The 27,856-nt window shown below is 37.5% G+C and overlaps 2 protein-coding genes across 2 annotated transcripts in view; both read right to left on the reverse strand.

Annotated features, from left to right (window-relative positions):
* Positions 1 to 10,152, reverse strand: part of LOC124382672 (bromodomain adjacent to zinc finger domain protein 2B) — a 50,217-nt gene extending 40,065 nt beyond the window's left edge. The window contains 2 exon segments of the mRNA XM_046844771.1: positions 3,131 to 3,186; positions 9,923 to 10,152. The gene's annotated coding sequence lies outside the window, so the exon portion shown is untranslated.
* An 8,712-nt stretch (positions 10,153 to 18,864) lies between these two features.
* Positions 18,865 to 23,201, reverse strand: cd302 (CD302 molecule). Its single transcript, XM_046845787.1, has 6 exons — positions 22,953 to 23,201; positions 21,528 to 21,653; positions 21,330 to 21,440; positions 20,305 to 20,490; positions 20,185 to 20,208; positions 18,865 to 19,772 (listed from the first exon to the last, which is right to left on the reverse strand). The coding sequence occupies exons 1-6, from the start codon at positions 23,038 to 23,040 to the stop codon at positions 19,570 to 19,572; spliced, it is 738 nt and encodes a 245-aa protein (XP_046701743.1). The 5' UTR covers positions 23,041 to 23,201; the 3' UTR covers positions 18,865 to 19,569.
* Between the last annotated feature and the right edge of the window lie 4,655 nt (positions 23,202 to 27,856).

Here is a 27,856-nt window from a genome sequence, read left to right on the forward strand (position 1 = left end):
AGATGGAGAGTGGCAAGTACATGTTGGGAGGATGTCCCCAAACAGACAGGGATGTTCACAGACAGCATGTTAGTGAGATGAACCACTGCTGGCTGTGTGAGAGTGGGCGTACAAACTCCACTGTACAAAACGGACAACTATTGTAAGACTTTACTTCAGTGATGTCTGACTCCAGGTACTTTTATCATTCTGTCCTATTTATCCCCACTGATTCATTCATACCATATATTAAAGCACTGTGGAGTCGATTTCCTATAATCACCTATAAATCAGCTCTGTCATTACACCCAGCTGTGACTCAAATCACAGGTGTACATCAATAAAATATTTTAATGTGCTTGTTCGAACACATCATCATTTCTATAGTAACAGCTAATTCACAGAGACTTGCATGGCAGGTGTTCATCTAAGGATAGAGAACAAATGATTGTAAAATGTTATGTAACAAATGTAAAAAGCTTAGAATTATTGATGTGCTGAAGCTTTATGTTTGAAAATGTTTAACATTTATGAAAGGAGTTTTGAGTGTCAGCACTCAAGCGACGATTTCCTCGGAGGGAACCTCGTAAGACAAAGAAACCATGCTTTCCGGTTTCTCTGTTAAATGTCGTGATGTGTTTTGTCTTATTAACTTCCAGAGAAAGAACAGCAAGGCTGCTGAGTGGATAATTGTTTATCAGTTCATCAGCTATATTATCCAACGGCTTTAACATAGAAAGCAGGCTCTAACTTGCTTCAAGGATGTTGCACACCATTAAATGTAACTATGAACTATGAATACAATGTGACATTTTTATTAAATGGAAAAAATAATAATAGTTGGCTTTAAACTGCTATAGTATTGGAATAATAAAACACTTTGAAATACACTCATCAACAATAAACAGTAGCTTCATTCAATATAATTTCCTTTTAACAGCACACCTGGATGTGCTTCTTCCCTATACAATGAGGATTAATTCAGTGTTTAATAAGGAAAAAACACTCATTGCTACAGGACAGTGGGGTCGATCGGCCCAATCAGAGTTTGGTCAGAGCCCCTGTTTAATCTAGACATCACAATGACAAAGTGCACCTCTTCAGCACCTTGGACTGCCCTAAAAGCTTTATGGATGAAGAGACCCCGTCTCCCCCACACGACATCTTCGATGAAGAGACTCTACCAATTCTATGAGCCATTACATCTCTTCTCAGTATGATACTACTGGAAAGAGAGAATGGGGGATGAGCTGGGTTCGCTTTTAATCAGCATTTAGAAGCATCCTAAAGATTACCTTGCGTACCAGACTAGAGAGATTAAATGTATCTATTCATAGGGAGCAGTTGATGGAAGCCTGTAATGGAAGTGTACAAGCGGTGTGTGTGTGTGTGTGTGTATGTATATATATATATATATATATATATATATATATATATATATATATATATATATATATATATTGTGTGCATGTGTGGAAAGCAGAAGAAAAATAACGGAAATTAGGGGTGTCAAAAAAAGAGACATAGACAAAAAAAAAAAAAAAAAAAAAAAAAAAAAAAAAAAAACCTGCCAAGCTGACGCAATACACTTTAAAAAGTGCGCCTGTGTGTTGCCACCCGCTGTTTTTGACCTTCTGGATGTGTTTTAATCTTTTCACACGTTCAGGGAATATTATGTGTTTTGCATTAAAAGCACTGTGCTCTGCCAATCTAATGAAGCTTCAGCTCAGATCAGTACAAGCACATTTATAAATAGGTTTAGACAATGCCATCCATGTCACACAGACAAACAGCTGCCTTATTCCGTCTCTATGTTAGACTTTACACATTAGACTTTACCTCCAATAACAGCGTTTTCCTTCATGGAGCAACGTGAATTTAGCTGAGATAATGACAATCCCTAATCAGTTACCTTTTTGCTTCCTGTCTCTCTCACCTTCTCTTCTCTCCAAGCAGGAAGCTGCTCTATTTACAACCATTATATTACACATGACACTTGTGGCAGCAACCTGCTAATAAACTAGGCTCAGTGTGCGACACACACTTACAAAATATACACACACAAAGATGCACACCTTCAGACTAACGTGGCTGTGTGAAACAGTAAAGGCTGCGCCACTAACTAAAAGCGCACAGAAATATTTTAAACAGAAGGATTAAATGCAAGCCCTCCCAAAAAGCACAAAAACAGGATAGGTCAGGTTTAACCTACTTCCACAACATGCACGCACGCACATAATGGATACGACCGGTTTAACGTACTGCTGATCACCAACTTTGATACAAACTGATGAGGAAAACACTGATGACTAACCTCCTTTCATGCATAGTGTGCACACTTAATTTAAGTAAATTAAAAGCTGTTTTCAGAATAGTATAAGATATAAGCACCTCCAATCTGGTGGCCACAATCTTAGTTTAGTACAAAACCTTTAATTTAACAGAAATCATTAATTTTCTCAATTTCTTTTGGCATTGTCAAAGCAGCGTGTCTCTGGTAAAATCTTTACAAGCAAATTCTACACAAAATATTTGTACATGCATTTAATTTTTTTTTTTTTAGGCCAAAATCCACTGAGTGACCTTTTATAATTATAGTCATTATTATTATTATTGCATTAATATGTATAACTGTGACATTTGCAATAGGACTAACATACAGAATCTGTGTAAATGTAAAAAAAAAAAATATTGCTATATTTCTTTTAAATATTTGTATTCTGCATTAAAGGATTTATTACTGAATCAGTCAACCAGCTACTGCTGAAAGTGCAGAACTACATTCAAAATCTCTCACCCAATTATTACCTTTTGCTTGGCTACATTTAAATACAGCAATGTTGTGCTGTCTCCATCAAGTCCTAATCTCTCAAGTCAAAAGTAAAAACATGACAAAAACAGATCCTGAGAATTGCCAGAACAGATTGGGATTGCATTAATGCACCATCTTGCAATTCAATTGAGAAAATCAACTAAATAAGAGTGGGAAAAACAGATAATACACCACAGAAAAATATCTTTTTTTTTTTTTTTTTTTTTAGGGCACGTTCTGTGCTTAACCAGCACCGGTTGTCTCTGTAACAAATGTAGCACAAAATCAAATGGAGAACAAAATCAGCAACACAAAGAAATGCATCATGTAGTCACTTACTGTTTAAGAAGTACTGTTTAGTGAAATTCAGTGCAGGGGCATGAGTAATTCACAACCTGCAAAACACACACAGACACTCAATTATCAACAAAATCATCTCATTCTCATGCATTTCATCCACCCTGAAGGAGCGAAAAGATCAGAGCACACTGAAATTAACCATATCAGAGTAAAATAGATCTATTATTATAAATGAGATAATAAGATGATAGTTAAGATAATAGCCTTGGAAAGATAGTAGAGCCCCAAATATACAGCCACACACAAGACACAAGAACAATTTACTTTTTTTTGGTTTTTAAAACAACAGACGTTCTAGAAAAACATTCATCCCACTACTCCGAGTAACTGGTTCATTTCTAGAAGAGGGGAAACATGCTCAATTCTCTCACTTATGATTATTAGAATAGCACAATGCGATAACATTTCATTGTTGCTAGGGCTTTCTGGACACTGATCGAACCAGTTCGAAGATTAAAGCACATCTTCAGCGCTGAATACCCACTGAGAAAATAATTTTGTTTCCTCCTCAGCTTTCTTCAACTCTAGATGAGGGAGGAGGTTATCAGCATGACTGCCAGCTTGCCCTCCTCTTCTGACACATTGTGGTGAGCCAGCAGCTTTGCCTTATTTTCATTAAACACGGATCCATCTGGGTGTGCTTCCGCACTGCTGGGGTGTATTTATACCCTCCCGTGAGCACCATTACACCTTATTTACACACACACACAGACGCTACCTATAGTAGCTGTAGGTATCGCACAATGTGCTATTTTTGGTTGCTCTAACAGTAATGGCTTAGTTGTGACACTGTCTTTACTCAGAGCACACTGCTGATTAGAAACTGTAAAAGGCTACGATAAGGAACACAAACCAAATTGCTAATCTATAATCAAATAAAAAAATAAAAAAAAAACAGTTCTTCTAATCTACAATTCATGTGTACAACCCTTGAATTATAACCACTCAGCCTTCACATTACATGATGAATCACAATTAATTTATTTACTTTCATTCGACATTTACAAATTACCGGTTATGATACAAAAGCACATAATTACAGCTGCAATGGCACTGACTGAAACATCTATCTACTCGAATGAATGAGACCCAGTAATCTTAATCTGTTTTATTCATTGGTTTTTTCCTTTTTGAAATTCAGCATTATGTTGTTCTCAATCCTTAACAACGGCAGGCTGCACTTTAGGTCAGGATGCTCATAACACACACAAAAAAGTATGATTTGTTATAAGGCTCATTTGCTCTACCGAGTGATAGCCCAAGAAGCATTTAAAGTCTAATGTATCGCTTCCGAAAAATCGGTGATGCTAGCACTCACTTGCAGCTTGCTTTATTTAGGTCTAAGTGCGTGCCCTGTTTCAGCGAGCCACGCAAGGCTGGAGGTGCTCAGGAGATTCCCATCAAAGCACAACAACCAGCAGAAGCACATCAATACAAGCCTCAATAAAGAACAGAGGAAACATCTCCCATTAAAATGCTCTTCTACACGACAGCCCTTTCCTGCCAGTTCAACAAGGCTATTCTACAAAGAGTGAGAATGAAATAATGCAGGAGTCTTATTTCTGTTCTGTTCAGCCGTTTCAATGCCGTGGGGGGGAGCACAGAAGGTCAACGCTAGGCCTCTGACTAAAAGGTCTTTGAAGTGTCACACAGGCAGTGATGGCTCATGTTACACCCGTAGGATTCAATAGATCATTTAAGGTGAGGGATTCCAATGTGGGCCCTGAAGTATATTACATTTGAATGTTTTTTTTTTTTATTTAATATACCCAATTCGACTAATCAGACGAGTGCATTAAAGCAGGAACAAACACTAAGGAACGTGTGATTTAAGGGACATGTGCTTCACAAGGATTTCAACCGCCATAATCGCTATTTAAATATTTCACATTCATTTGGATTTATGAAACATATTTATACAGTTTATTCACAATGATCTCTCTCTGTTGGAAAACAGTATGTTTAGAAATTGCACTTTGTAACCATCCAGCAGTGTCACTTGCCATTTATTCACAGTCATCTCTCCATCGATGGATGGTGTGAAAGGTGTACAGCACAACAGAGACTCCGGTCAGCCATTAAACGCTTAAAAACTTCATTATGTTACTAAAAAAAAAAAACAACTGCGTGTATAGCATGCACTCTACATTCCTCATATAAGCCAACTTTTTCTGCTCACTGCCCCACACTCATTCAAGGACAGACTTTCTGCATACCCTTTCTCACGTTTTATGTTGTAAGGGGGAAATCACTTGTCTGCAGCAGCAGCAGCAGCAGCAGCAGCTGCACACACAGCTAAAATGAAGACGCTCTGTGGCAGCTGTGACCAAATTTTAAATGCAGAGAGATCAATAAATAAGACAGGGCCTGCTTGCAGTAGTGCGTGTGCACGCATGTGTGTGGGTTTATGATAACTAGTAAGAAGCTGGGCTTCCAATGAAAGCAGCTGTCCCTTGGCTATGAATATGCAAGACCTTACTCAACACACTCCTTTTTTTTTTCTCTCTCTCCCCAGTCAGTTCTTGTGAGTACAACGCACACTCTTCCGCTCCAGGGTGCTAATGGAGGGTAGCAGACGGGCAAGCAGCCCAAACTACTGGCATTTCAAACATCACAGCCATTTACACAGTAGGAGGTCTTCATCAGAGCTTCAGCTCCCAAAAATACAAGACAATCAAAAGATGATTGATAGAGAGATAGATAGAGATAAACATAATACATTCATTGAAAAAAAAGGGTTAAAAAATTAAGACTCTGATTAATGAAAACATGTTTTCATAATTACTAGCAGTTAATCATCTAATAATCACTTTTTTATAATCCACCCCACGAAGGAAGAAATGAACAAAGGAAATATATAATGCAACACAACACATCACCCTCTGCCCTCTGTTTTATGATCCCTGATCAAGATGGCTATGACTCATTCATCAAAGATCAGGATATCTATATAGAAACTATCATGTTTCCTTTTAAAAGCCCACATTCATGCTCAAAGGAAATGCCCCAGGATCCGACTGAATTGTTCTTATTGCTAGTAATTGCCATTCATTACTTTGTGTGGTCATGGTAAAAAAAAAAATTTAAAAAGAAAGAAAAAAACTGCAAATATTCAAAACCAGATAATGGCTGACCTGAACATGGTGATCAGCACACAATAATGTTTAAAAAAAGGTTGATGAGCCGTAGCTCTAATGTGGAACAGGTTTTATTCCACATTTTAAAAGAACTAGCCTCACCAAAGCAGTTCTCTGTGTGTAGCATTAGGAGGTCACAGTGACCCTGGGACTGCACCATGGTGTTATTTTTCATAATCTTAAATAACCAAGCGCAGTCCTTGGATTTGCAGGAGAGCATTAGTGCTTCCTTATGCAGAAAGCATTCTCAATAAAGACGTTGTTGAATAAATATGAGGTAATGTGATGACCTTTCAAGCTGTGCATCTTGTTGCTTCATCGGCATTTAAAACACCCATCTGCACCACGGGCCTGGTAGGTGCTTTAGGTTGTGTAAATAATAAACTAGATTCCAAAGTGAGTCTTTATCGCTGTGTGTTTAACTAACAGTCAATTACTTATACTTTGCGCTGTCGGATTCTTGATTCAGACTGGTCAGGAGGTGATTAACTGTCAATAACAGCAGCTCTGACTGTAATTCCCTCTGCATTTCAAAACTGCATGTTGATATTAATGTGCTCCCATAAAGCAACAGCTAATTCACAGGGACCTGTAAATACTCGACAGGCTAATAATAAATTGTTGACTTGGTGAAAATCTGAAGAGATGTTTATTTAACATTTATTGGAGGGTCCAATATCAGTATGTATTTTTTTTTTTTCCAGTATCAGGACAAACTTTTTTTTATACATCTTGAAAATCTTGGTCACTTTAAAAGAACGTGAAGCAAAAAAAAAAAACAGTTTATAGTGGCTTTAATTAAAGTGGTAACAAGAACTCACTTGTCTCACAAATGTTCAACATGATCACATGAAACACAAACAATCTTTGCTAAATTCCTGTGTGAGGTGTAGAATACTCCAGGATGTGTTGCAATTGCAAAATCAAATTTGGGATAGTAACAACTATGTGATATAAATTATGCTACCCGGTCATCGATTCTATTCTACCACATGGCCCATTAAGTTTTCTTATAAAACAGGGAAAACTACTGACAAGAGCTGACCCAATTTTTCCATGATGCTGCAAAAAAAAAAAAAAAAAATTTGCTAAAAAGTTGCACAGAGTAAAAGAAATTTCCCGTTGGTTGATCTTGTTGTTTATGATGTGTCCTATAGAACAAAACCTTAAACATCCCTAAACTTTAAACTACATGCTTATTGCTGTATGTTGATATCAAAATCTCATTTGTCTGGAAAACCACTGCATAGTTTCCTTGGGAAACATCTGAACCACAAAACAAGCCCTGACAACTCTGCTCTCCTCGCCTTCGCTCTCTTCAGCTGAGATACAACAAGTATATCAAAACCTCCTTTCTGTGTTCAGCTGCTGGACCACAAAAAGCAACAATGGCCATTTGTTTGCACTACAAACTGAGAGAGGGAGCGTGTGTGCGTGTGCCTTGGTGAGGGAGCAAGCCTCTGAATAAGAAAAAAAAAGGCAGGGGGAGGTTGCAATTCATTTCCACTAATGGTTTCCAAGCATCTCCACAGAATCAAGCAGCTGTCAAGTGAATGCATCAGAGTGGCGAGCTGCATTTCCCAGAAGAGGCTAGCAGCACAGCAGAACGCTCAGCAGAACAGATGCTTCATTCCTTATATTAGCCTCTCCGTACAAAACAAACAGCAAACAATAGAGCTGTGGATGGGGCCACAAACTACATAACAGCTCGGCCAAGAAAGATTCAGTGTTAAATAAAACACTACTATATTTATATACGATGTAGTTAAAGTGTGATCAGCTGTGTCAGTAGACTGGCATTTTTTGTGTAACACGAGTTATGCAACTTGCAGAGGAGCACAAAGGTTCTGAGCTGTGTCCATTGATAAGAAATACCCTCTTCACCAGAGAAAGACCTGGGGCATTTACAACTCCAGCCTCTGTCACGTGCATGAATGCCTGTTAGTGCAGGCTGAAAAGATTCAGGGAAATTAAGCCTGTTTCAAGGCTCAGTGTCAGATCAACCAGCATATCACAATGGCCGCTTGAAAAAGAATACGACATATAATCCTCTCATTTTTTTATAACTCGACAATTCAGTAGATATATATACACACATATACATATAATATTTAATTATTTCTCAGCAGATTTATTTATTTAGGTGATGCCTGTTGCAATCTGTTTCGCAATGGAACCAGGGCCAAGAAAACACAAGTAGCAACAGACAGAACAAGTAAACGGCTTGTTTAAACGCCTCACCCCTCCTCCCAACCTTGTGGATCTCACAGAATCCATCTCCATTCAAGCACGCAGTAATCACAACCTTGTTGGCCATGTAACACAGCCGATCACGTACAACACGCTTCTTATCTCATACTTAAGGTCCCATATAAAAAAATTCAACGCGAGTAAAGTTTGCCGTTCGAAAGTTAGGAGCAGAAGAACTACTTTGTCCGTCTTCTGCTTAAGATGAGAATTTAAATCCCTAAAAAGCCATTTTGTTATAAAATCCTAAGCACCTTCACAGTCATGCTAATTAGATGGAGTCATGAAGTGAGCACTAGAAATCGTAAGTGGATCAAAAGCAGAAAACTACAACAATCAGGGTGAGGATCAGTTTATATCAAGCAAAGGAAACGTTATTAAATCTATCCCAAATCAGCACACAGTCCTGTAGTGTCTTCACAGGGTGCGATCACTAAACTTCTCTTCTGTGAATGATTAAAAAAAGGGAAAATACAATATTCAGTGTTACTAGTCAAGCAAGGGGAACGTCTCCTAGAGAAGCATTCCTAATATGGGTGGAATAGTAACTGTAAAGATGTTCACTACTAATGTTCACCAAACAAACAAACTCTCAATCCATAAACACATCACCACTGCTTTCAGATTCTCACTTAATAGTTAGACTGGGAGGAAAAATTCATTATAACTAAATAATGAAATCTCATGTAAATAAACAGACACAAAATGACGCCAAACATGAATTTCCTTCTGAACCCTGAAAACGTTACATCTGAACTCATGTACATCTGGACTCTTGTGTTCGTAACAAAACTGTTGACAAACAAACAAAACAGCACAAAAACTTCTCAAATACATTTTGTTTGTTTGTTTGGTCTTGTTCAGTACACGCTTTTAAACACGACGACTTCTTTTCTTGCTCAGTTGTTACCAAAACCACATGAATGAAATCTGGAGTTGAGACAATAGAGGTGAGTGGCGCTGCTGAGATTAGCCTGGTGTGTTAGCCTGCGCACTTCTATACCAATTCAACTATTACAATTAAAACCACAAACAGAGTTTAATAAGTTTTATAAGGAAAAAGATTGTGGCTCCTATATTGTTATCAGGTCCCGGCTTTAATCTTTATTTAAAAAAAAAAACAAATAAAAAAATCTAGAAGTCATGATATCTATAAACAATTAGACTTATATTATATATATTATATTCTATATAATATAAAACGTGTAAATATGTGTGTTAGCAGTAAGAGCCGAATCAGTAAAACACGGCACCTGGAACAGCACTAGTTTCTATACAGAGTGAAACACAGCGCTACCAAAGCTTGGGAGAAGCGGAAATGTGTTTCTTAAAGAAAAGAAAAAAATAAATAAAAGATTGTTTTAATTGTATAATAAAAAAAACCTACCTTTTGATTTTCTTTTCAACGTCTCGGCTCTTGTGTGTAAACCGCAGCTTCCAGAGTCTTTACACTGATCTGTGTTTCTTCCTGATTTATGAAAAGCGACGCGACAGTGAGCAGATGTCAGAGCCTGAGAGTGGAGCAGTGCTGTTGTCTTTGAGTGTGTGTGTGTGTGTGTGTGTGTGTGTTAGAGAGATAGAGAGACTGACTCTGTGTGTGTGTGTGCTGATCTCTCACTGTGTTCACTTCTGCTCCGTTTCAGCCAACCGCCGTGACGTCACGCTTTCCCGTCTGAACGCCTGCGTTTATTCACCATACAACTCCCTAAACTTCCAGCATAACAGGTTGCACACAGTCTCATCTCTCCTATCTGCCAAGTCATGCCGTTTAATAAGTAAGTGTAAAGAAGGAAAGAGTCAGCATTACTCATCTACTCATATATCCATTGTCCTTACTATTGTTCCTCCTATATGGATCATGCAACAAATAAAGGCTGACAGAATAATACTTCAGCATTTATAATGCATCATTTGAATGTTCGGTATACAGTCTTGCTTTAACACTACCAATTTTTTTTTAGCTTTAGGTAGATCTTTATTGCTTTTGATATTGTAATTAAATGCTGCCCAGTGCACAGAATGAACATCAAATCCATTAAAAGTAACCAACAGAAAATAAGCTACGCCTTTTCAATGCTGATAGTCTCAAAAACTGATCTGAGGAGGAGCAGAAAAACTGCTTGACTGCTAAATGTCAAGAAAAACAAGCAAAGATGGCCGGAGACAATAGAGTGGAGGATCGTGAAGTTACACAGAGATTAAGTAGCATTAGGATCATCTTTAAAAGTGTTATACTTATTAGAAAATGTTTTTCTTTCGGAGTAGAAGATACAACTATCTGAAGTTATACAGTGGCACCAAAACACTTTGCAATACAGAGATTTAGATGAAAACATTAAGGTGTTTGGAACTATTTGTTTTAGTAGATCATAATGAATGAACATGTGTAAAATATAACACAGTACATGTTCTGATGGTTTCTTTATTTTCCCAATGCAAAACAGACTTTTTATTGTGCCCAGAATAATGAAAATATAATAGTTTACCGGCTTGTTGCGCCCAGGACTTTAGGAATTGGTATTGTGTAAAATCTTCCTTCTTGCTTGTGGGACATAAGATGGTCATCTGTTGTGGATCTGAAATACTGACTGGAGTGCTAAGTGGATTCCCTCTGCCATGCACACCTCTGCCATGGTTGGTTCTTTGAACAAAAAATGACCCTAACTTCCTTTCAAGCTGGAATATGTGGAGAAAAGTATTTGTTATACTGTAAACATGTTTATACTTACTAAGACAAAAGGCTGACTGTCGCATTCATTGTTCTAAAGAGATTTTTGTTATGCAAATGGAGTCCTGAAACTTGGTGACCAGTTTTGAATCTGTGGGTTGGACAGGGCAGGGAGTGACAAAAGGCGAGTGAGAAGAAGTTTGAGAACTGTGAAATAGTATGAAGATAATACTGACATGTTGTCTATATACATTCCTTACATAGAAAATCAGAGGTATATGGACTACTATATTTTTAACCCTGAGGTGACAACATGAAATGTAAAGAATGCAGTGAAATCTCAAGCTTAATAAGAAATGTGGAGTGCTTATGGGAATTCCTGTAATAGCAGCTGCAACATCAGTGATTGGTAAGGATAATAATCCCTACAGCACAAATTTACAATGCAGCATCTTGATTAAATCTTCCTTAAGCACATTAAAAATGTGCATCGTGCCACATTGTATTTTTAAATGAAAAATGGGCAGCTGTAAATTTACTGATGGTTTTCTATCACATAAGCGTCAGTTCCATGCAGAGAATAGCTGCCCTTGGTAATTGCATAGTGGAAGTCATTTAAAGACAAAGTCAGACCCTTCTGAATTAAAGATGCGTGAATATCGTTATTCAGCTTTTGGAATTTAAAGCAGGTTTCTGTGGCTGCTTGCTGTCTCGCAACCTCATTGATTTCCCCCGTCTTCCATCCTCGTGAGTGAGGGGGGTCAGTTTTTGCATTTCTTTTAGAGATGCAGGAAGAGACAACACCGTCTGGCTCGATGCCGTCCGAGAGAGAAATGATTTGACACGTTTGTCACCCTAGCAGTGAGCTGCTGGGATTTTAATTGTATTGGAGAATCTTGATTAGCGAAGGCATGGGGGGGAACGAGCTCAAAGCAATGTCATTATCACAGAAGGCTTGCATACCAGCCTCTTATGCATGCCGTGGAAATGTCAGGACCGCTCAGTCTTTTGTAGCATAATAAGTGCAAGTACAATGACTGCAAAGGAAGAGTGTTGTGGGGGAAGGGCAAATAGCCTATTTACTTAAAAAAAAAAAAAAGCAGCTTTAAAAGAGTCATGATTAAAAAGTATAATGAGACAGAAAAAACATAAAGATGATTTCTCCCAGGACTGATGGAAAACAAATTAATATGATGATTGATTTGCTTTTCATTTTTTTTTTCTATTAGTCCACAGAGCATCCAGGAGTAATCAGCTGCCATGCTTGTGCTTGCTGTTATTGATTTTCTCCTAACGCATTTAAAGAACACAGATTTTAACCATCCCTCAACTCACCTGATAATTTCACTGAAAGCCCAAGCCTGGAAAGAGCACCTGGAGAAAATAACAGAAAATATTTATATAATATATAGGACCAGGCACTTTTCTGCGCTCAGCTTTTCTTAAAAATGCTAAATTTTTATTGAAGATCTTTGAACAACTAATGCACCATATCTTGTGATCAACCAACATCAAATGTGATTTATCATTACCTTGATTATTTCAATGTTTACAAAATATTCTTTAACTGTCATTGTGTCATGAATACATTACTGTCCTTTTTCACTATGTAGTTCCCTTTAGAATGTTACAGCAAATATGCATTACTGCAGAAACTAATGTATTCAAATATTCAAACGATGAATCCCTTGATTACTGTTTTGTATTTGTATTTATAAATAAGAAATGTGTTTAATTTCATCATTCAATATGCATATCAATATTTAATGGATGGTCTGAGAGTGTAACCATGATGAGACATCAGAGAAGTGAGATTTGTTAGAAGTGCATATGTGTACACACACACACACACACACACACACACACACACACACACACACACACACACAAGACCACCCCACCACCGTTACTGAGCCTTTCATACAGCTGGACAAAAGAGAGCCAGACACAAAGAATTGTAAATAAAAGCAAACCATAAATGCTGTAATAATTTAACACTTTAATGTACATAATCAATCAATTACTCAACCAATTAATTCATTAATTAATTTGGTTAAAAGGGATTTCTAGTGAGAAATAAATATTGGTTTTGTGTCTTAAATAATAGAAAATACAAAAGTCACCAGAGGTATTGCTCATATAAAAAATGTCTACATTGACTGAGAGCAAGGCAAATGTATCGACAGTAAAAATTGATTTGTCTTTAGCGCAGGTACTTGGTCAATATTCAAGCAAAGAAAATTCTTCAAGGGCTCATCAAGTGACATTTTTTGTTAAATGGATTTATTAATTTAAACATCAGGGTTTTGCACAGAACTTTTAACTTTTTGTTGATGATTGTTCGTTACACCCGAATATAGTTCTTTCACCAAACTGTTGCCAGAAAATTGTAGGCACACTACTGTATACATTTACATTTACATTTGCGGCATTTAGCAGACGCCCTTATCCAGAGCGACGTACAAAAGTGCTTTAAACCTCTAGTAATGAATAAATCTACACTGGTATGCAAGATTACAAACTTAATATAAATATAACTCGAATTCTACAAACTTGGAAAGTGCATTGTCTCTGTAGATTGTCTCTGTATGCAATAGCATTACAACATCCATTCAATGGAACTAAATGATTTAAACCTGGTTTTAACTTGGCAATGCTAAGGTACCGTTTGTGATGTTTGGAATGGAAGAGCTCAAGTAGCATGCACAGAGACCTGACTTTAACCCCAGTGAACTTATTTTTAAATGATCTGGAGTGTAGGTCTGTCCACCATGCCTTCTCTACATCAGTGCCTGACCTCACTAATGCTCTTGTGGCTGAATGGGCAAATCCCTACATTCCAAAATATAGTGGAAAGCCTTCCCAGAAGAGCCGAGGTTATTATAACAGCAAAGGGGGACTAAGTCTAGAATAGGATATTCAACAAACATATATGGGTGTGAAGGTCAGGTATTCACATACATGTGGCCATATAGTGTAGTGCAAACAAAGATACATTTCATTCCCAAATGCATTTGTACATTCTGCACATTTCAAATTCCTTTTTAAACATTGATTACTTATTCTTCACTTCATGGCTTGTAGGCATTTAAAGCTCTGGGAGCTTGAAAAACATGATAACTGGGGTTTCACCATAATTAGGCAGTTAAATGGCAAAACATTTTGTGAGCATTTTATAGTTTTTCTCATGACAATACAGAAAAATGCATTAAAAATGGTGTTTTTTCATCCTAAATTAAAATGGTTTTATAACGATGTGCTTCTTTTTTTTTTTTACTTTCTAATATGTTTACTGACATTAAAATATTTATACCATAAGGCAGAAGAGCCTAACAATGCACCATCATTTATAATGACCTTTCCGACTAGAAATGATGGCCACAAGCTGTAATCTTGTTATAATCACTGTAATATCTAATTAACATATTTACATTATATATGTCACATGTCAAGTCAGGCTCAGAAGCTTAATGAATAGACAGCAGCTAGACGGACTTTAATCTGACTCTACTTTTCACATACACATATACAATTGATCCTCATGGTGTGCTTTATTAATATAAAATTAAATGATTAAATGCCATGATTAAAAAAAAGGATTGTATTAAGGACAATTAAGTGGCAATTCTATATTCATATACATTTTGTTCATACTTGTTCATGCAAAAACACAACTAATTATATTGCATCATAAAAAGCCTAATAAAAAAACGATAATCATTGACATGTGGTGCAAATAAAAAGAAAAGAGGAAGCTAAAGCATTTCTGGTAGTTCTCACATTGCAGGCTGTTCTTTAAATGAACAGAACAAAGCTTTCATAATTGGGTTGTTTTTTTTTCTCACAAGACCAGCTTAATCTTCAACTTCATTCTTCAACTTAAAGTAAAACACCATTACCTTTATTATCTTACTTGTGGCCTTAATTAAACTCAATTCTGCTTTGATTTTGCTGTATTATTTGAATCAGGGTTAGAGACAGTTAGTGAGCTAAAGACGGGACGAAGGTCCTGCATAATAAACAAATAGCAGGAGGCTTCTGGGTCCACCGCTGTAAGAAAAAGGGAGAGGGGAGTAATTAACTGAGACATGACTGTTGGTTTGCAGTGTAGTAAAACATACATGCTTCTTTTGTGTATGTGTGTGTGTGTGTGTGTGTGTGTGTGTATTTAGGAGTATCACAACAGCATTTATGGCCATTTAAATACAGGCTTAGTTCAAGCTTTTTAGCTGGAAATTTGATTTAAGGTGTCCAAGACTATATATAAAACAAAGACCTTCAAATAGTCCAATTTGTGAAACAAATGTACGGTGATGTGCAGCAGCAGTTATAATAGCCTCTCTTGTGATCATGTTTCCATGCCAGCTGTCATGAGATGGCATGTCATATTAATGCACACCACTGTCCATTTTAATTAGCAATTTCAGGTCAGCAGTAACGCCTTTAGGCAGCGGTGAAGAGCAAGGATGTGTGAATGAGATCCCTTTCGTGTTATTTGATCAAAAATAGGCCATTACAAGCATAATCATAACGGTGACAAGCCTTGTGTGATGTATGTTCCTCACAAACCATCCATCTTGAGGCGAACAGGCCACAGCAGGCAAGAGAGAGAGAGAGAGAGAGAGAGAGAGAGAGAGAGAGAGAGAGAGGACAGGAGATAAGACAAAAGCTGAAGGCTGTCAGAGAAAAAAATGCACCATGCAATGCAGGCCAGGGTAATTAGAATGAAAGCTAGGGCCATCATTCTCATGCATAGAAAGAGGATGTTTCCCCCCCAGTTAAACCAAGAAGTCCATTAATTATGTTAATCATCTCTAGGCATGATAAGAAACATGCAATTAAAAAAAAAAAAAAAACCAGTGTAAGAGCAGAGTGTTACGAAGACAGACAATTTGCTCGTTTCTTAATCAATGTATATTAGCTATTGTCTAGTTCATTATTTTTTTTATGTAATTACCAACACAAATGTGATATGTAAGAGTAAGGAAATGCAAATATGCCACGGTGCACTCTTTTATGAAATGCTATGTATACTGCATCTGTGCAAGACTTGCATTTAATTAAGCTGACGACACTAAAGCAGGGAGCCTGCTACTGCTTGATCATGCTTTTTTTTTCTCCAAACAGCACTGCTGCTGTCTTTATCCCAGAGATTACTGTGTGCATGTTGGCTTGTAAAATAAAACTGCTAGCATGTAAGAAGCGGGTGGTTGCATTTCTCCCATTGTTATTTCCGTGCAAATTTGGTGTGGGGCTCCCCACTTGCCCCCACTCTTCAGCAGTAATTGTATTCCTTTCCAATAAAATAGGGCTTTTGTTGCATTTGCACATCTCTTCTCCGTTGTCTGGACCTAAGAGATTGCAATGGTCCCCTGATCCCAGGGAAAGTGACAAAAAGAAAGGGGGTAAAATGTCACAGAGAATTCATGCCTTCTGAGACATCTGTGCATAGCGAAACAGAGAAAGAGAGAAAGCAAAGTGGGGGAGGTTGGATTTCTTAACTTATAACAGCCGTTTATCTTAGCTCTAGATTTACATTGTGGAATCAGGAAGTCAAACCTTGGGAAGGCATGCGTGTGGTGTTCAGTGTTAGAGACACAGTTTGACCTTACAGCTATTTTGCTGATGATTCACTCTGAGGGCAGATAAGACTGCAAGTGACTGCTGGAAAACACACAATCCATGACTAGGTTGCTATTTCGAAGGAGAAATCGTAGGACACAATGTTCCATGACTTTTTTTTTACTCAACACCCTGCCAGTCTCAGACACATATTTACATGTTATATAGAGAAGGATGTGGGAGTGTGTCAGATCTCTATAACCAGACATACTATGAAATGTCTCTTGGGGAAACATCCTACATTACTCGTGTTACTTTTTCCTTGCTATTCTTCTGAAATGGAAAATGAAAACATTTGAAGTGGCTTACAAGCATACCTTCATAACCAGATCTGTAAGATCCGGTTGCAACTCGGAATCAGACAGGAAATATGTGTGGGCTGTTTCTGTAAAACATGCTGACCTGCTGTTAGCCTGGTGGACTTTGGAATAGTGATTATAAAGACAGAAAGTGGCCGTTGTTCATTACATTCTGGACTCGAGGCCTCAGGTCTCAACAGCTAAGCGAACCCTGCTGATAAATCCAGCTTTGACCAGATACCAGCTAGCAAAACACAGGATGATGGTCGAACCAGTTTTGCCAGCTGATAATGCTGATAAGTGGAAACTATTTCTAAGTGACTACTACTAAATTATCATCATGGACAGGGATGTTTGTAAGAATAACAACGATTGCGATTGTTAGTGAAAAAAAATTAAAAACGTTCACTGACTAATTTGAAAGCTAGAAAATGCTCTCAAACTTTAGGGTGTGTTTTAGTTCAGATAAAGCTGGATTTATTTATTTTTTGCATGAAAGACACCAAAATTACACTACAAAAAACTACAATTAAAAAAAGCTCAGTTTTAATGTCTTGTTTTGTGTTCAAAATGTGACAGACGTAAATATTGTTTATGAGAAACGCAAGCTAAACAAACTGTTTTACTTGTACGATGTGTGTCCTACCATAGGCCCATAATTTGTAATGCTAATTATGGCTTACAAGTTATTACAAATTTGCTATTATGTTTGTACGGTTATTTCCTGAGTAACCTACTTTTCATTGATGCCTGGAAAAAATAGGAAAGCTGTAAAGGCTGATTGTATTTAACATGAGACACAATGCCCTCTGGTGGTCATAGAATTAGTTTACATGATTCACAAACGAGTGAATATTGCCAGAGAATCTTATTCCTGAAATAAATACTTACAACATGGTCAATTTGCCACCGACATAGTGCATTTATGACCATTTAGTATATTCAAAAAAAATCTCTAAAGCAGGCGTTCTAATGTAATAGGTACAAAGCCACAAGCTTTTAACAGGACTAACATTACCTTCCTTTAAGTTTTTTCCTTATTAGGGATGCTGGGAATTTCCAAATTTGTAATTTAAAACATTCAAAATGCACGACATTTAATAAAGAGAATTCCCCATCACTGTATATACTTAAAACAATGAATTCCTGCTCTACTACATGAGGCATTGCTGATTAGAAAATTATATTTAATAATGTCTAATAATTTAAAATTATCCTAATTTTCATGACAGGAATCAGTAGAGCTGTAATTATTGCTGCCAATCAATATGGCTGCAGTTTAATTCTAAGGTACAATATCCACTTTATCACACCACAAGTACTTATTCATCATGAATAATGAAGTATTTATAGCATGCAAAGACCTCCAGCAATGCTATCTGTGAATCACCAGTGAGAGACACTGAAGCTAAAGTAGAACTGGTGAAATGTCACTTCCAGGGTGCATGATGCTTCAAGGGGTTTTTTAGTAAATAATCTGGGCTCACTCTGATAGCCTGATCATCCCTAAACTACATACATGGACATTTTCATGCCAGTACTTTTATATGTGACTAGTGTAAATCCGAGTAAATAAAGTAAAATGTAGAAAGCTCATGAAATTATTTATTCTGCCAGATTATGGCATGCTGGAACCCCTTTCATAATCAAAGCTATCTATGTGTAGGGTATATTGCTGCATTTTAAACAAATATATTGATCCTAAATTGTTTGCTAAACTGAAAAGACATACAAACCGTATTTAGTGTTCTACATCAAAAATACAGGCTTTTAATAAACAAATTTCTGTCAAACTCTGATTTGTATTAAACATCTCCAATTTTAGATGTTAAATGACCTTAAATCCACAAAAACATGCAATTCAAAAGTATTACACCACTCTCTTACACACAGGCATACAATCGATCAGAACAAGAACACGTAAAAAAAATAAAAACAACTCTGAAAGATCTGATTTCTGTTTGTAAAGAAACATAACATAAAGCAGTCTAAAACATTATATTGTGGGGAAAAAAAAAGGCAACGAGAAAGTGCAATCACCAAGAACATTATAAATCATCAAAAAAGTATAAATCTGACCATAGCAAAATAGCTTTTCAATCATTGGACAGTTAGAACATTTGTTAACACAGAGATTAGGGAGCGTGCTGTCATTATTTATGCAACATCTGGATGGAAATCTCACTCTTGTTTCCCAAATTTGAGGCAAATAAATTGAGTAGCCAAAACTTCTCTGCCTTCTGTGATACATTAACCACAGCAGACAAACAATGGATCGCACATATGAACCCAAAGCTATTCACTGCATATTCACTTTAGCTAACCGGCATACATGAAGAGAACTGATCATGTGGTATATAATCTAGGCACCCATAGAGTAATTTTATTTCTAATGGGGTGTAACAGAAAGCACAATGGCATCATTATGGCCCAAGACGCAGGGCTCTAGGAAGTTTCCTCAAGCTCTTCAGCCTCCACTAAGCACATCTGATCAGCCGAGGGTGCTCTAAAAGGAGGATGGTACTCGAAAGAGGGAAGTATTGTCGAGCCAGAGTCGTTCCGTTGGTGGAAAAACCACACAACTGCAGACACTCCCAGAATAGCAATCACACTCAGAATGACTAGTGCTGAGAGAAGTGGACTGCCTTCTGAAAGAGCGACAAAACAAACGTGTTAAAGCATGTACAGCCAAACTCAGACTGTTTCTGACAGATGACAAATTAAAGTAATAGCCATGAAAATATCTTAGAAGGGACTGGGCTACCACGGTGATGCAGTGCGCTGTGCAACACATCACTTACAAATCTCACATAGGTAATTTTTATACTCCTCAAAGCACATAGTGAGCTCTTATGCAATGTGAATGTGGACAGACTCATCATGGAAATGATTATTTGAATCAAGATTGAAATATTTCCTCATTTCCTCCGCCTTTGTAAATATAATTATAAATGGACAAACTATGGCAGACGAATGACCTCTATAGTTCAAAGGCACAAGTTTGTTTTTAGTTTGTCTCTATATTAAAATGAATCTAAGCAAAAAAAGAATAATGCTTACTCTTTTTGCCCATTACAACAGCCTCTGTGAAAAAAAATCAAACAAATAAATATTATTAAAATATGGAATAAAAGGAAACGATATAATGTCATAATTTTTCATAATGATGCTGTAGCTTACTCTGGGCTGCTTCACACACCACTCCGTTCTCACTTTTCTCAGAGCAGCTGATGTTCTCCCACTTGCCAGTGGTGGAGTGTAGTGCCACACATTTGTCCATTTTTGGTATGTCCCAATCAGCTGAGCCACCTTCCACCCAATTCTTATAGTTCACAACAGACTCATCATTCCATTTAAACTGATCATCTAGCAAAAGACAAAGAAGTAAACAAGTAGAGAGAGAAATCAATTATTCAACAGCAGCATAACCTGCTACATGAATCACTTCGGTGAGTGGGGTTTATCAGTCTATTTACATTGAACATATTCACTTTTTCTATTTTGATAAAGCTTTGAGAAACACATCCCTCAGATGAATAAAAGGCGTCATTATATGAAGTGCTAGCCCTGTATCATACAATTACCTAGTATCAGAGACACACACATGGAAATGTTAACTGAGTGTAAATGACATGTTTTTCGAGTATTTTAAAGTCTTTAAAAATAACAGGATGTTGATGATGTGAAGCGGGAGGAAGCAGTATTATTCCTGTTAAGACAGCACAGCTGGAGGTGTTTTTATACAGAGATGAATTCCCTGCATTATTCTCTTACTCATTAAAAAGTTTACAAAATGTCTGAAAAGTGAGTCTGAAAATAAATACATTTGTTTATATATATTTACTTTGAACTGTTTTGCAGATCACAGCTTTTCATTAAAATTTGCCAGTCTTTCAAAAATTATTTTCATCGTTTAATAAAATCGTAAAAAAAAAGACTGCCTGCTGAGTAAAGGATTAGACATGCTTCAGAGAACTTTAAGCACATTTTGAAAGATTCACGTTACCAAAGATATCAAATAAAATTCACCAATCTCCAATTTCTCCAAGGTCATAACAGAATCGTGTTTACATGAGGTTCATTCTCAACACATACAAGAACTTTCCTCCTGCCATTTACGCTTCAGATCCCTGTTTCCTATGAATTGATGTGAAACTACGCGTTTGATCAGTACTTAGATTGGAATGTCAAACATTAGGCTTTACCGTCACTGTCATAATATAATCCCAGCCAGATGTTCACATTGTCTTTCCACACATTAGGGTTATATTGAACGATGAAGTCGTTAACTTCAGCATTGCGCACCGTCAGAAGGGCTGATAAACAAAAGAGAATAGGTGGTTCAGGGTTCACAATTTATCATGTGCTTAAAAACAGCAAGCAGAAAAGTCAAAGACTCATACCAAAGCCTCGGCACATATCTTTAGCTTTCTCCAGCGTGTAACTTTTGGCAATGTCCTCCTCTCCATGGACAAAATGATAACAGCTCTGTCCAAAGGGCACCCAAGTCCGTCCATCAGCAGGGCAATCTGCACACACATTTAGATAGTAAATTAGTGCTCTGAAGCCTGGAAACCAACAGAAATTGCAATCAGTGGGATTTTTATTAAAGTAACACTTTAGAGGTTAATGATAAAAATTTGGTGAGGGGGTTATATATGGGTATATGAAGGACTTAACTATATATGAATACATTATTTCTCACTTAATATATAATGTAGTATAGATGTAGACAAATACCATCATGCCAGGGTTATTTTATTGTTTCCCAGGTCAATATTTAGGATGAAATCAAAAAAATATATTCCAGTAGGCCTAAAAGATATGAATACTAATAATATATGAAAAAGTAACCAGTCTTATAACTGCTCGGATAAACAGAAGAGCATATCAACAAGCATGTCAAACCTTGAGGTAGCTCATCATGAAGAAATCACCAAAACAATCAAGCAAACCGTTTTTCTGAGGGTACAAAGGGAACATGCTCACCAAATGATTGGTCTAACAAATCTTTATACTGCTAGATGCAAAAAACAAGTCAATGGCATGAATCCACACACCCAAACTGCTTCATGTCAACAGTTGGGTGGTGTGGGAAATGTTCGTTCCAAGCCGGTATTGCACAAATGCCACACCAGAGCCTTTGACAGCACTGCTGACTATTTTTATGATTAACATTTACCGGCCTATATATATATATATATATATATATATATATATATATATATACACACACACACACACACACGTCATATATTTCTGTATATATATATATATATATATATTCACACTTCTCAAAGCTTCATCAACCCACAGTGAGTTTAGTGTATTCTGTGGCTCCCCATTCACCAGCAGAAAACTAGGAATGTGGTATAAGGGGTTATGTCAGTAGCAATGATGTCATGAATGTTTCCTACATCATACATGTGCAATCCATGCCGAGAAGAATCAAGGATGTGTCTCAGGGAGTTCACAGGGGGTGTTCCAAATAAAGTGGTCAGTGAGTGAGTGGAGACACACACAGACACACACCATGTAGGCTACGTGCAAAACGCCAGCCAAAAAATATTACAACACTAACCATGCATCGAATCGTAACACAAAGCGACAGTCAGCTGTTTTTCTGCTCGATTTCTTTGTCAACAATATGAGTAACACAACACAAATCCCGAAAGCAGTGTACAAGCACTTTAGATTTATTTTGGATCGACGTTAACTTTTCACGGCTTCTAGTCATAAAGCAGAAACAGCACAAGAAACAAAAAAGAGCTCGCGCAGCACAAACAAATATTGGGTAAAGAAAGAGGAATCGGATTATTCCTACTTACCGCCATTACTCTGAGCGCGAGCGCAGTGGCGTAGTAAAAATGAAGCAAGGCTCAGGAGCGAGGCGATGTTGTAGACTCTGGACTTCATGTTCGTCGGTGCAGAGCAGAAATTATGGCTACGAGGAGGAAGTTGGATCGAAGCTTTCTTTAAAGTGACCGTAACACACACACGCACGCACACACGCACGCACACTTAACGTGAAATGAGACCCGACCCGACTGGCACAAGCCCGCCTGTGCACTGGACTCTTGAACGCATCAGTGCGTGGTTTAAGGCTGACATGTTTACTTATGCTACTCTCCAATCACTCTGGTTTATTAACTACACAATAATGATCGATAATGACAAGTGAGCACGAAAGTACTGATTTATTTTTCCATAAAAGAGTGATTCAGAAATGCTGAACGGCATCCGTATTTGTGCTCGTTTCTCCAAACAAACAAACAAACATAATAAATCAAATAATTTTTTGTAAGGAGACTGTTGAGTTTGGGAAGAAGTCTCCAGTGTCAGTCCTAACGTGTTTGAGTCTCCTCATCACACACAGTCATAATTACAAATAACAATATTTGGCAAATTGCTGTGGTCTAAGCAGAATAAAACACAACAATTTGCAGGTCATTGCTTATGTGTGTGAGCCATGCATTTATTAGTTATACCACTAAATATACTAAATCTAGTAAAAGTGATTTAATATAGATGTATTAATGAAAGAAAAATAAACTAGAACTTTAGAGAAGTAAACTAGTAAAAGTAGTTGTAGTAATGGTGTGATGGTAGTTGTAGTAATGGTGTGATGGTAGTTGTAGTAGTAGTAATGGTGGTGATGGTAGTTGTAGTAGTAGTAATGGTGTGATGGTAGTTGTAGTAGTTGTAGTAATGGTGGTGATGGTAGTTGTTGTAATAGTAGTAATGGTGTGATGGTAGTTGTAGTAGTTGTAGTAATGGTGGTGATGGTAGTTGTAGTAATTGTAGTAATGGTGGTGATGGTAGTTGTAGTAGTTGTAGTAATGGTGGTGATGGTAGTTGTAGTAGTAGTAGTAATGGTGTGATGGTAGTTGTAGTAGTAGTAGTAATGGTGTGATGGTAGTTGTAGTAGTAGTAGTAATGGTGTGATGGTAGTTGTAGTAGTTGTAGTAATGGTGTGATGGTAGTTGTAGTAGTTGTAGTAATGGTGTGATGGTAGTTGTAGTAGTAGTAGTAGTAATGGTGGTGATGGTAGTTGTAGTAGTAGTAGTAATGGTGGTGATGGTAGTTGTAGTAGTAATAATGGTGGTGATGGTAGTTGTAGAATAGCCTCTATTTGTCACATATACATTACAGCACAGTGAAATGTTGTTCTTCGCATATCCCAGCTTGCTTGGAAGCTGGGGTCAGAGCGCAGGGTCAGCCATGATACGGCGCCCCTGGAGCACAGAGGGTTAAGGGCCTTGCTCAAGGGCCCAAAAGTGGCAGCTTGGCGATACCAGGGCTTGAACCCCCGACCTTCCGATCAGTAATCCAACGCCTTAACAACTGGAGCTACCACTTGTAGTAGTTGTAGTAATGGTGGTGATGGTAGTTGTAATAGTAGTAATGGTGGTGATGGTAGTTAGTAGTAGTAGTAATGGTGGTGATGGTAGTTGTAGTAGTAGTAGTAATGGTGTGATGGTAGTTGTAGTAGTAGTAATAATGGTGGTGATGGTAGTTGTAGTAGTAGTAGTAATGGTGTGATGGTAGTTGTAGTAGTTGTAGTAATGGTGTGATGGTAGTTGTAGTAGTTGTAGTAATGGTGATGGTAGTTGTAGTAGTAGTAGTAATGGTGGTGATGGTAGTTGTAGTAGTAGTAATGGTGGTGATGGTAGTTGTAGTAGTAATAATGGTGGTGATGGTAGTTGTAGAATAGCCTCTATTTGTCACATATACATTACAGCACAGTGAAATGTTGTTCTTCGCATATCCCAGCTTGCTTGGAAGCTGGGGTCAGAGCGCAGGGTCAGCCATGATACGGCGCCCCTGGAGCACAGAGGGTTAAGGGCCTTGCTCAAGGGCCCAAAAGTGGCAACTTAGCGATACCAGGGCTTGAACCCCGACCTTCCGATCAGTAATCCAACGCCTTAACAACTGGAGCTACCACTTGTAGTAGTTGTAGTAATGGTGGTGATGGTAGTTGTAATAGTAGTAATGGTGGTGATGGTAGTTGTAGTAGTAGTAATGGTGGTGATGGTAGTTGTAGTTGTAGTAATGGTGGTAATGATAGTTGTAGTAGTAGTAATGGTGGTGATGGTAGTTGTAGTTGTAGTAGTAGTAATGGTGGTGATGGTAGTTGTAGTTGTAGTAGTAGTAATGGTGGTGATGGTAGTTGTAGTAGTAGTAGTAGTAATGGTGTAATGGTAGTTGTAGTAGTAGTAATGGTGGTGATGGTAGTTGTAGTAGTGCTATGTCTTGGTTATTTTTTGGGAGCTGATAGTTGATCGATAATGACTGTAAGTACTGCAGAATTTTTCCATAAATGCTGAAAAACAAATCACAGGTTAGGTTTTTGTTCTACTACCTCTAAACAAACAAACAAAACCAAAGTCGTTTTGAGGTAACAAAACAGTAAAATACAATATAAAAATTTTAAATTGCCTGTAAGAAGACTGAAGGAGTCTCGAGTTTCAGTGAAAACGTGTTGGAGTTTTCACATCACGCACGCACACACACACACACACACACACACACACACACACACACACACACACACACACACACACAAAATCATAATCATAAATAACAATATTTGGCTAAAAATGACAGGTAAAGTCACTGCTTATGTGTGTAGGCCGTACATTCATTAGTTACACTGCTTTAGGCAGTACTAAATCTAGTGGAAGTGATTTAATATGGAATAAATAATGAAAGGTTGGTGGAGTTAATGGTTGTAGTTGTAGTTGTTGTATTAATGGTATGTCTTTGGAGTGAAGGTTTTGCAAGTGAAATAGTTCTGGCTTTCTAATGACGTTCTACTAGGAAGCTTTTCGGAAAAGGAAATCTCTGTTATAAGGTCCTAAACCGAGTGAAGAATCTTTACCGATGCTACATATTGAAGTGTAGAAGTTTATCGTTACTGAATAGTGAAATACTTACACAAACAAACACATGATCAGGATTAAAATAGACACTCTTTAGCTAATCCAAAATAACATGATATCAGTGGATTTGTCTGATGACTTGCAAAAGCAGACAGTCACATGAAATGAACTATTTAGCTTCAAACAGTGAAATCAGCTGTGCTTAATCAAACATTTGCTGTGACTGGCTCTGATCCACATCAAATGATATTGTAAATATTAAAACGCTCTGCATTTAAGAAAGTATATTCCTTTACATAGCCACTAGGTGTCGCCTTTAATGTTCTTAACTCGAGTGGGACTTTAAATGGTAAGTGACCCCTTTGAAATGTTTGTAACAGAAGTAAAAAAATAAAAAATAGGAGTGGGAGAAGATATACAGCATGCTTCAGGTCTATTCTTCTACTAATAAAGTGTAATACATCCATAGCGTGATTCCCTAGGAAGTTAACTCCATAAAAAGGAGCATTTACTGCCTTTCTAAAACACTGTCCCAAACAGCAGAATGCCTGCGACAACACTGTATTTCTCAGTAATTGTTCTGGCATGGTTTAATTTCCATCTAACAACATCCTATGGATGTAATTCAAGTGAGAAAGCCTTGAGAAAGTGAGAAAGATGTGAGAGACTGGAGACTAGAGGCGAGAAGAAAGAGTTGAGCAGAACTCAGTGCACACCCGTGGGGGTGTGTGTGAGCATGTGCGTCAAACTGAATTTTAAACACACACACAAACAAACTGTGGGGTGTGAGTGTACCCCACTGTTCCACACAAAAGACCTCGGCGACATCTTCAAGAAAACTACACCCAGTCTCAGCCAGCCACACAGCCTCTGCGGCTACTTGCCACTCCAGACACCCGTAAATTGTGCCAAAGTGCCCGACAGCTTTCACAGCTCATATAAAACAGCAGGGAAAATCTTTAGTATGGTGTTAGTGGAGATTTCAAATAAAGCTTTCGGGGCTAAAGAAATGATTCAGCTTGACTCAAGACATGATGTTCATTAACACATTGTTATTCAGAGCACACTAATATGGAAAGTAAGCAAGAATTGAGAAATAAGGTAAAAGTGCTCTGAGATTCTGGGTTTTCTTAGTATGAGTATTTATGGCTCATTTTGGACTCACTTCCCTTACGTGTAACAGCCTAACACTATTCTTTATCACCTCTTGTTTACTGGCATTTTTTAAAATAAAAATTTGCTATTAATACTATAAGTGATTCAGATATAAAGACTGTGATATATAAACTTCATGGCTGGTGATAAACAATTCACCTTCCAAAGCTCTGAGACTTTGTCACAAATGTGAAATCTGAAAACCCAAATGCAAGTGAACAGTGAAATAACACAAAACAATTCAACAGTACATACATGGTGTGTACTGAGAGGCAGAAGATGAGGAGTAAACGTGGGAGCATTGTAGTTAACACGCGTAAAAAGAATGTATTTCGGCCAAATAAATAAATAAATAAATAAATAAATAAATAAATAATAATAAAAACTGTTCATGGACCATATTTTTTCCACCCACCATAAAAAAGAACAACGTTCAGTTTATGGTGCCATGAGCCCACGTCTCACTGTTTTCACTCACAACCTTTATATATCCACTGTAATTTACATTGTGGTCAGTATTTTGTTTTAATGTTAGAATGATGTAATTTGGACAGTGTCTACAACAGTCAAGTCTGCAGGGTTTGGCAGGTGGTTGAGAGCAGACAGCTGCAGTCTGAGTCTCAGTCTGGCCCTCTAGGCCTCCTGTAGGGTGGCAAAACAGTACTAGTCTCTCTCTCTCTCTCACACACACACAC

This window comes from Silurus meridionalis, chromosome 3 (assembly GCF_014805685.1).
Source record: "Silurus meridionalis isolate SWU-2019-XX chromosome 3, ASM1480568v1, whole genome shotgun sequence".
NCBI classification, from domain to species: Eukaryota; Metazoa; Chordata; class Actinopteri; order Siluriformes; family Siluridae; genus Silurus; species Silurus meridionalis.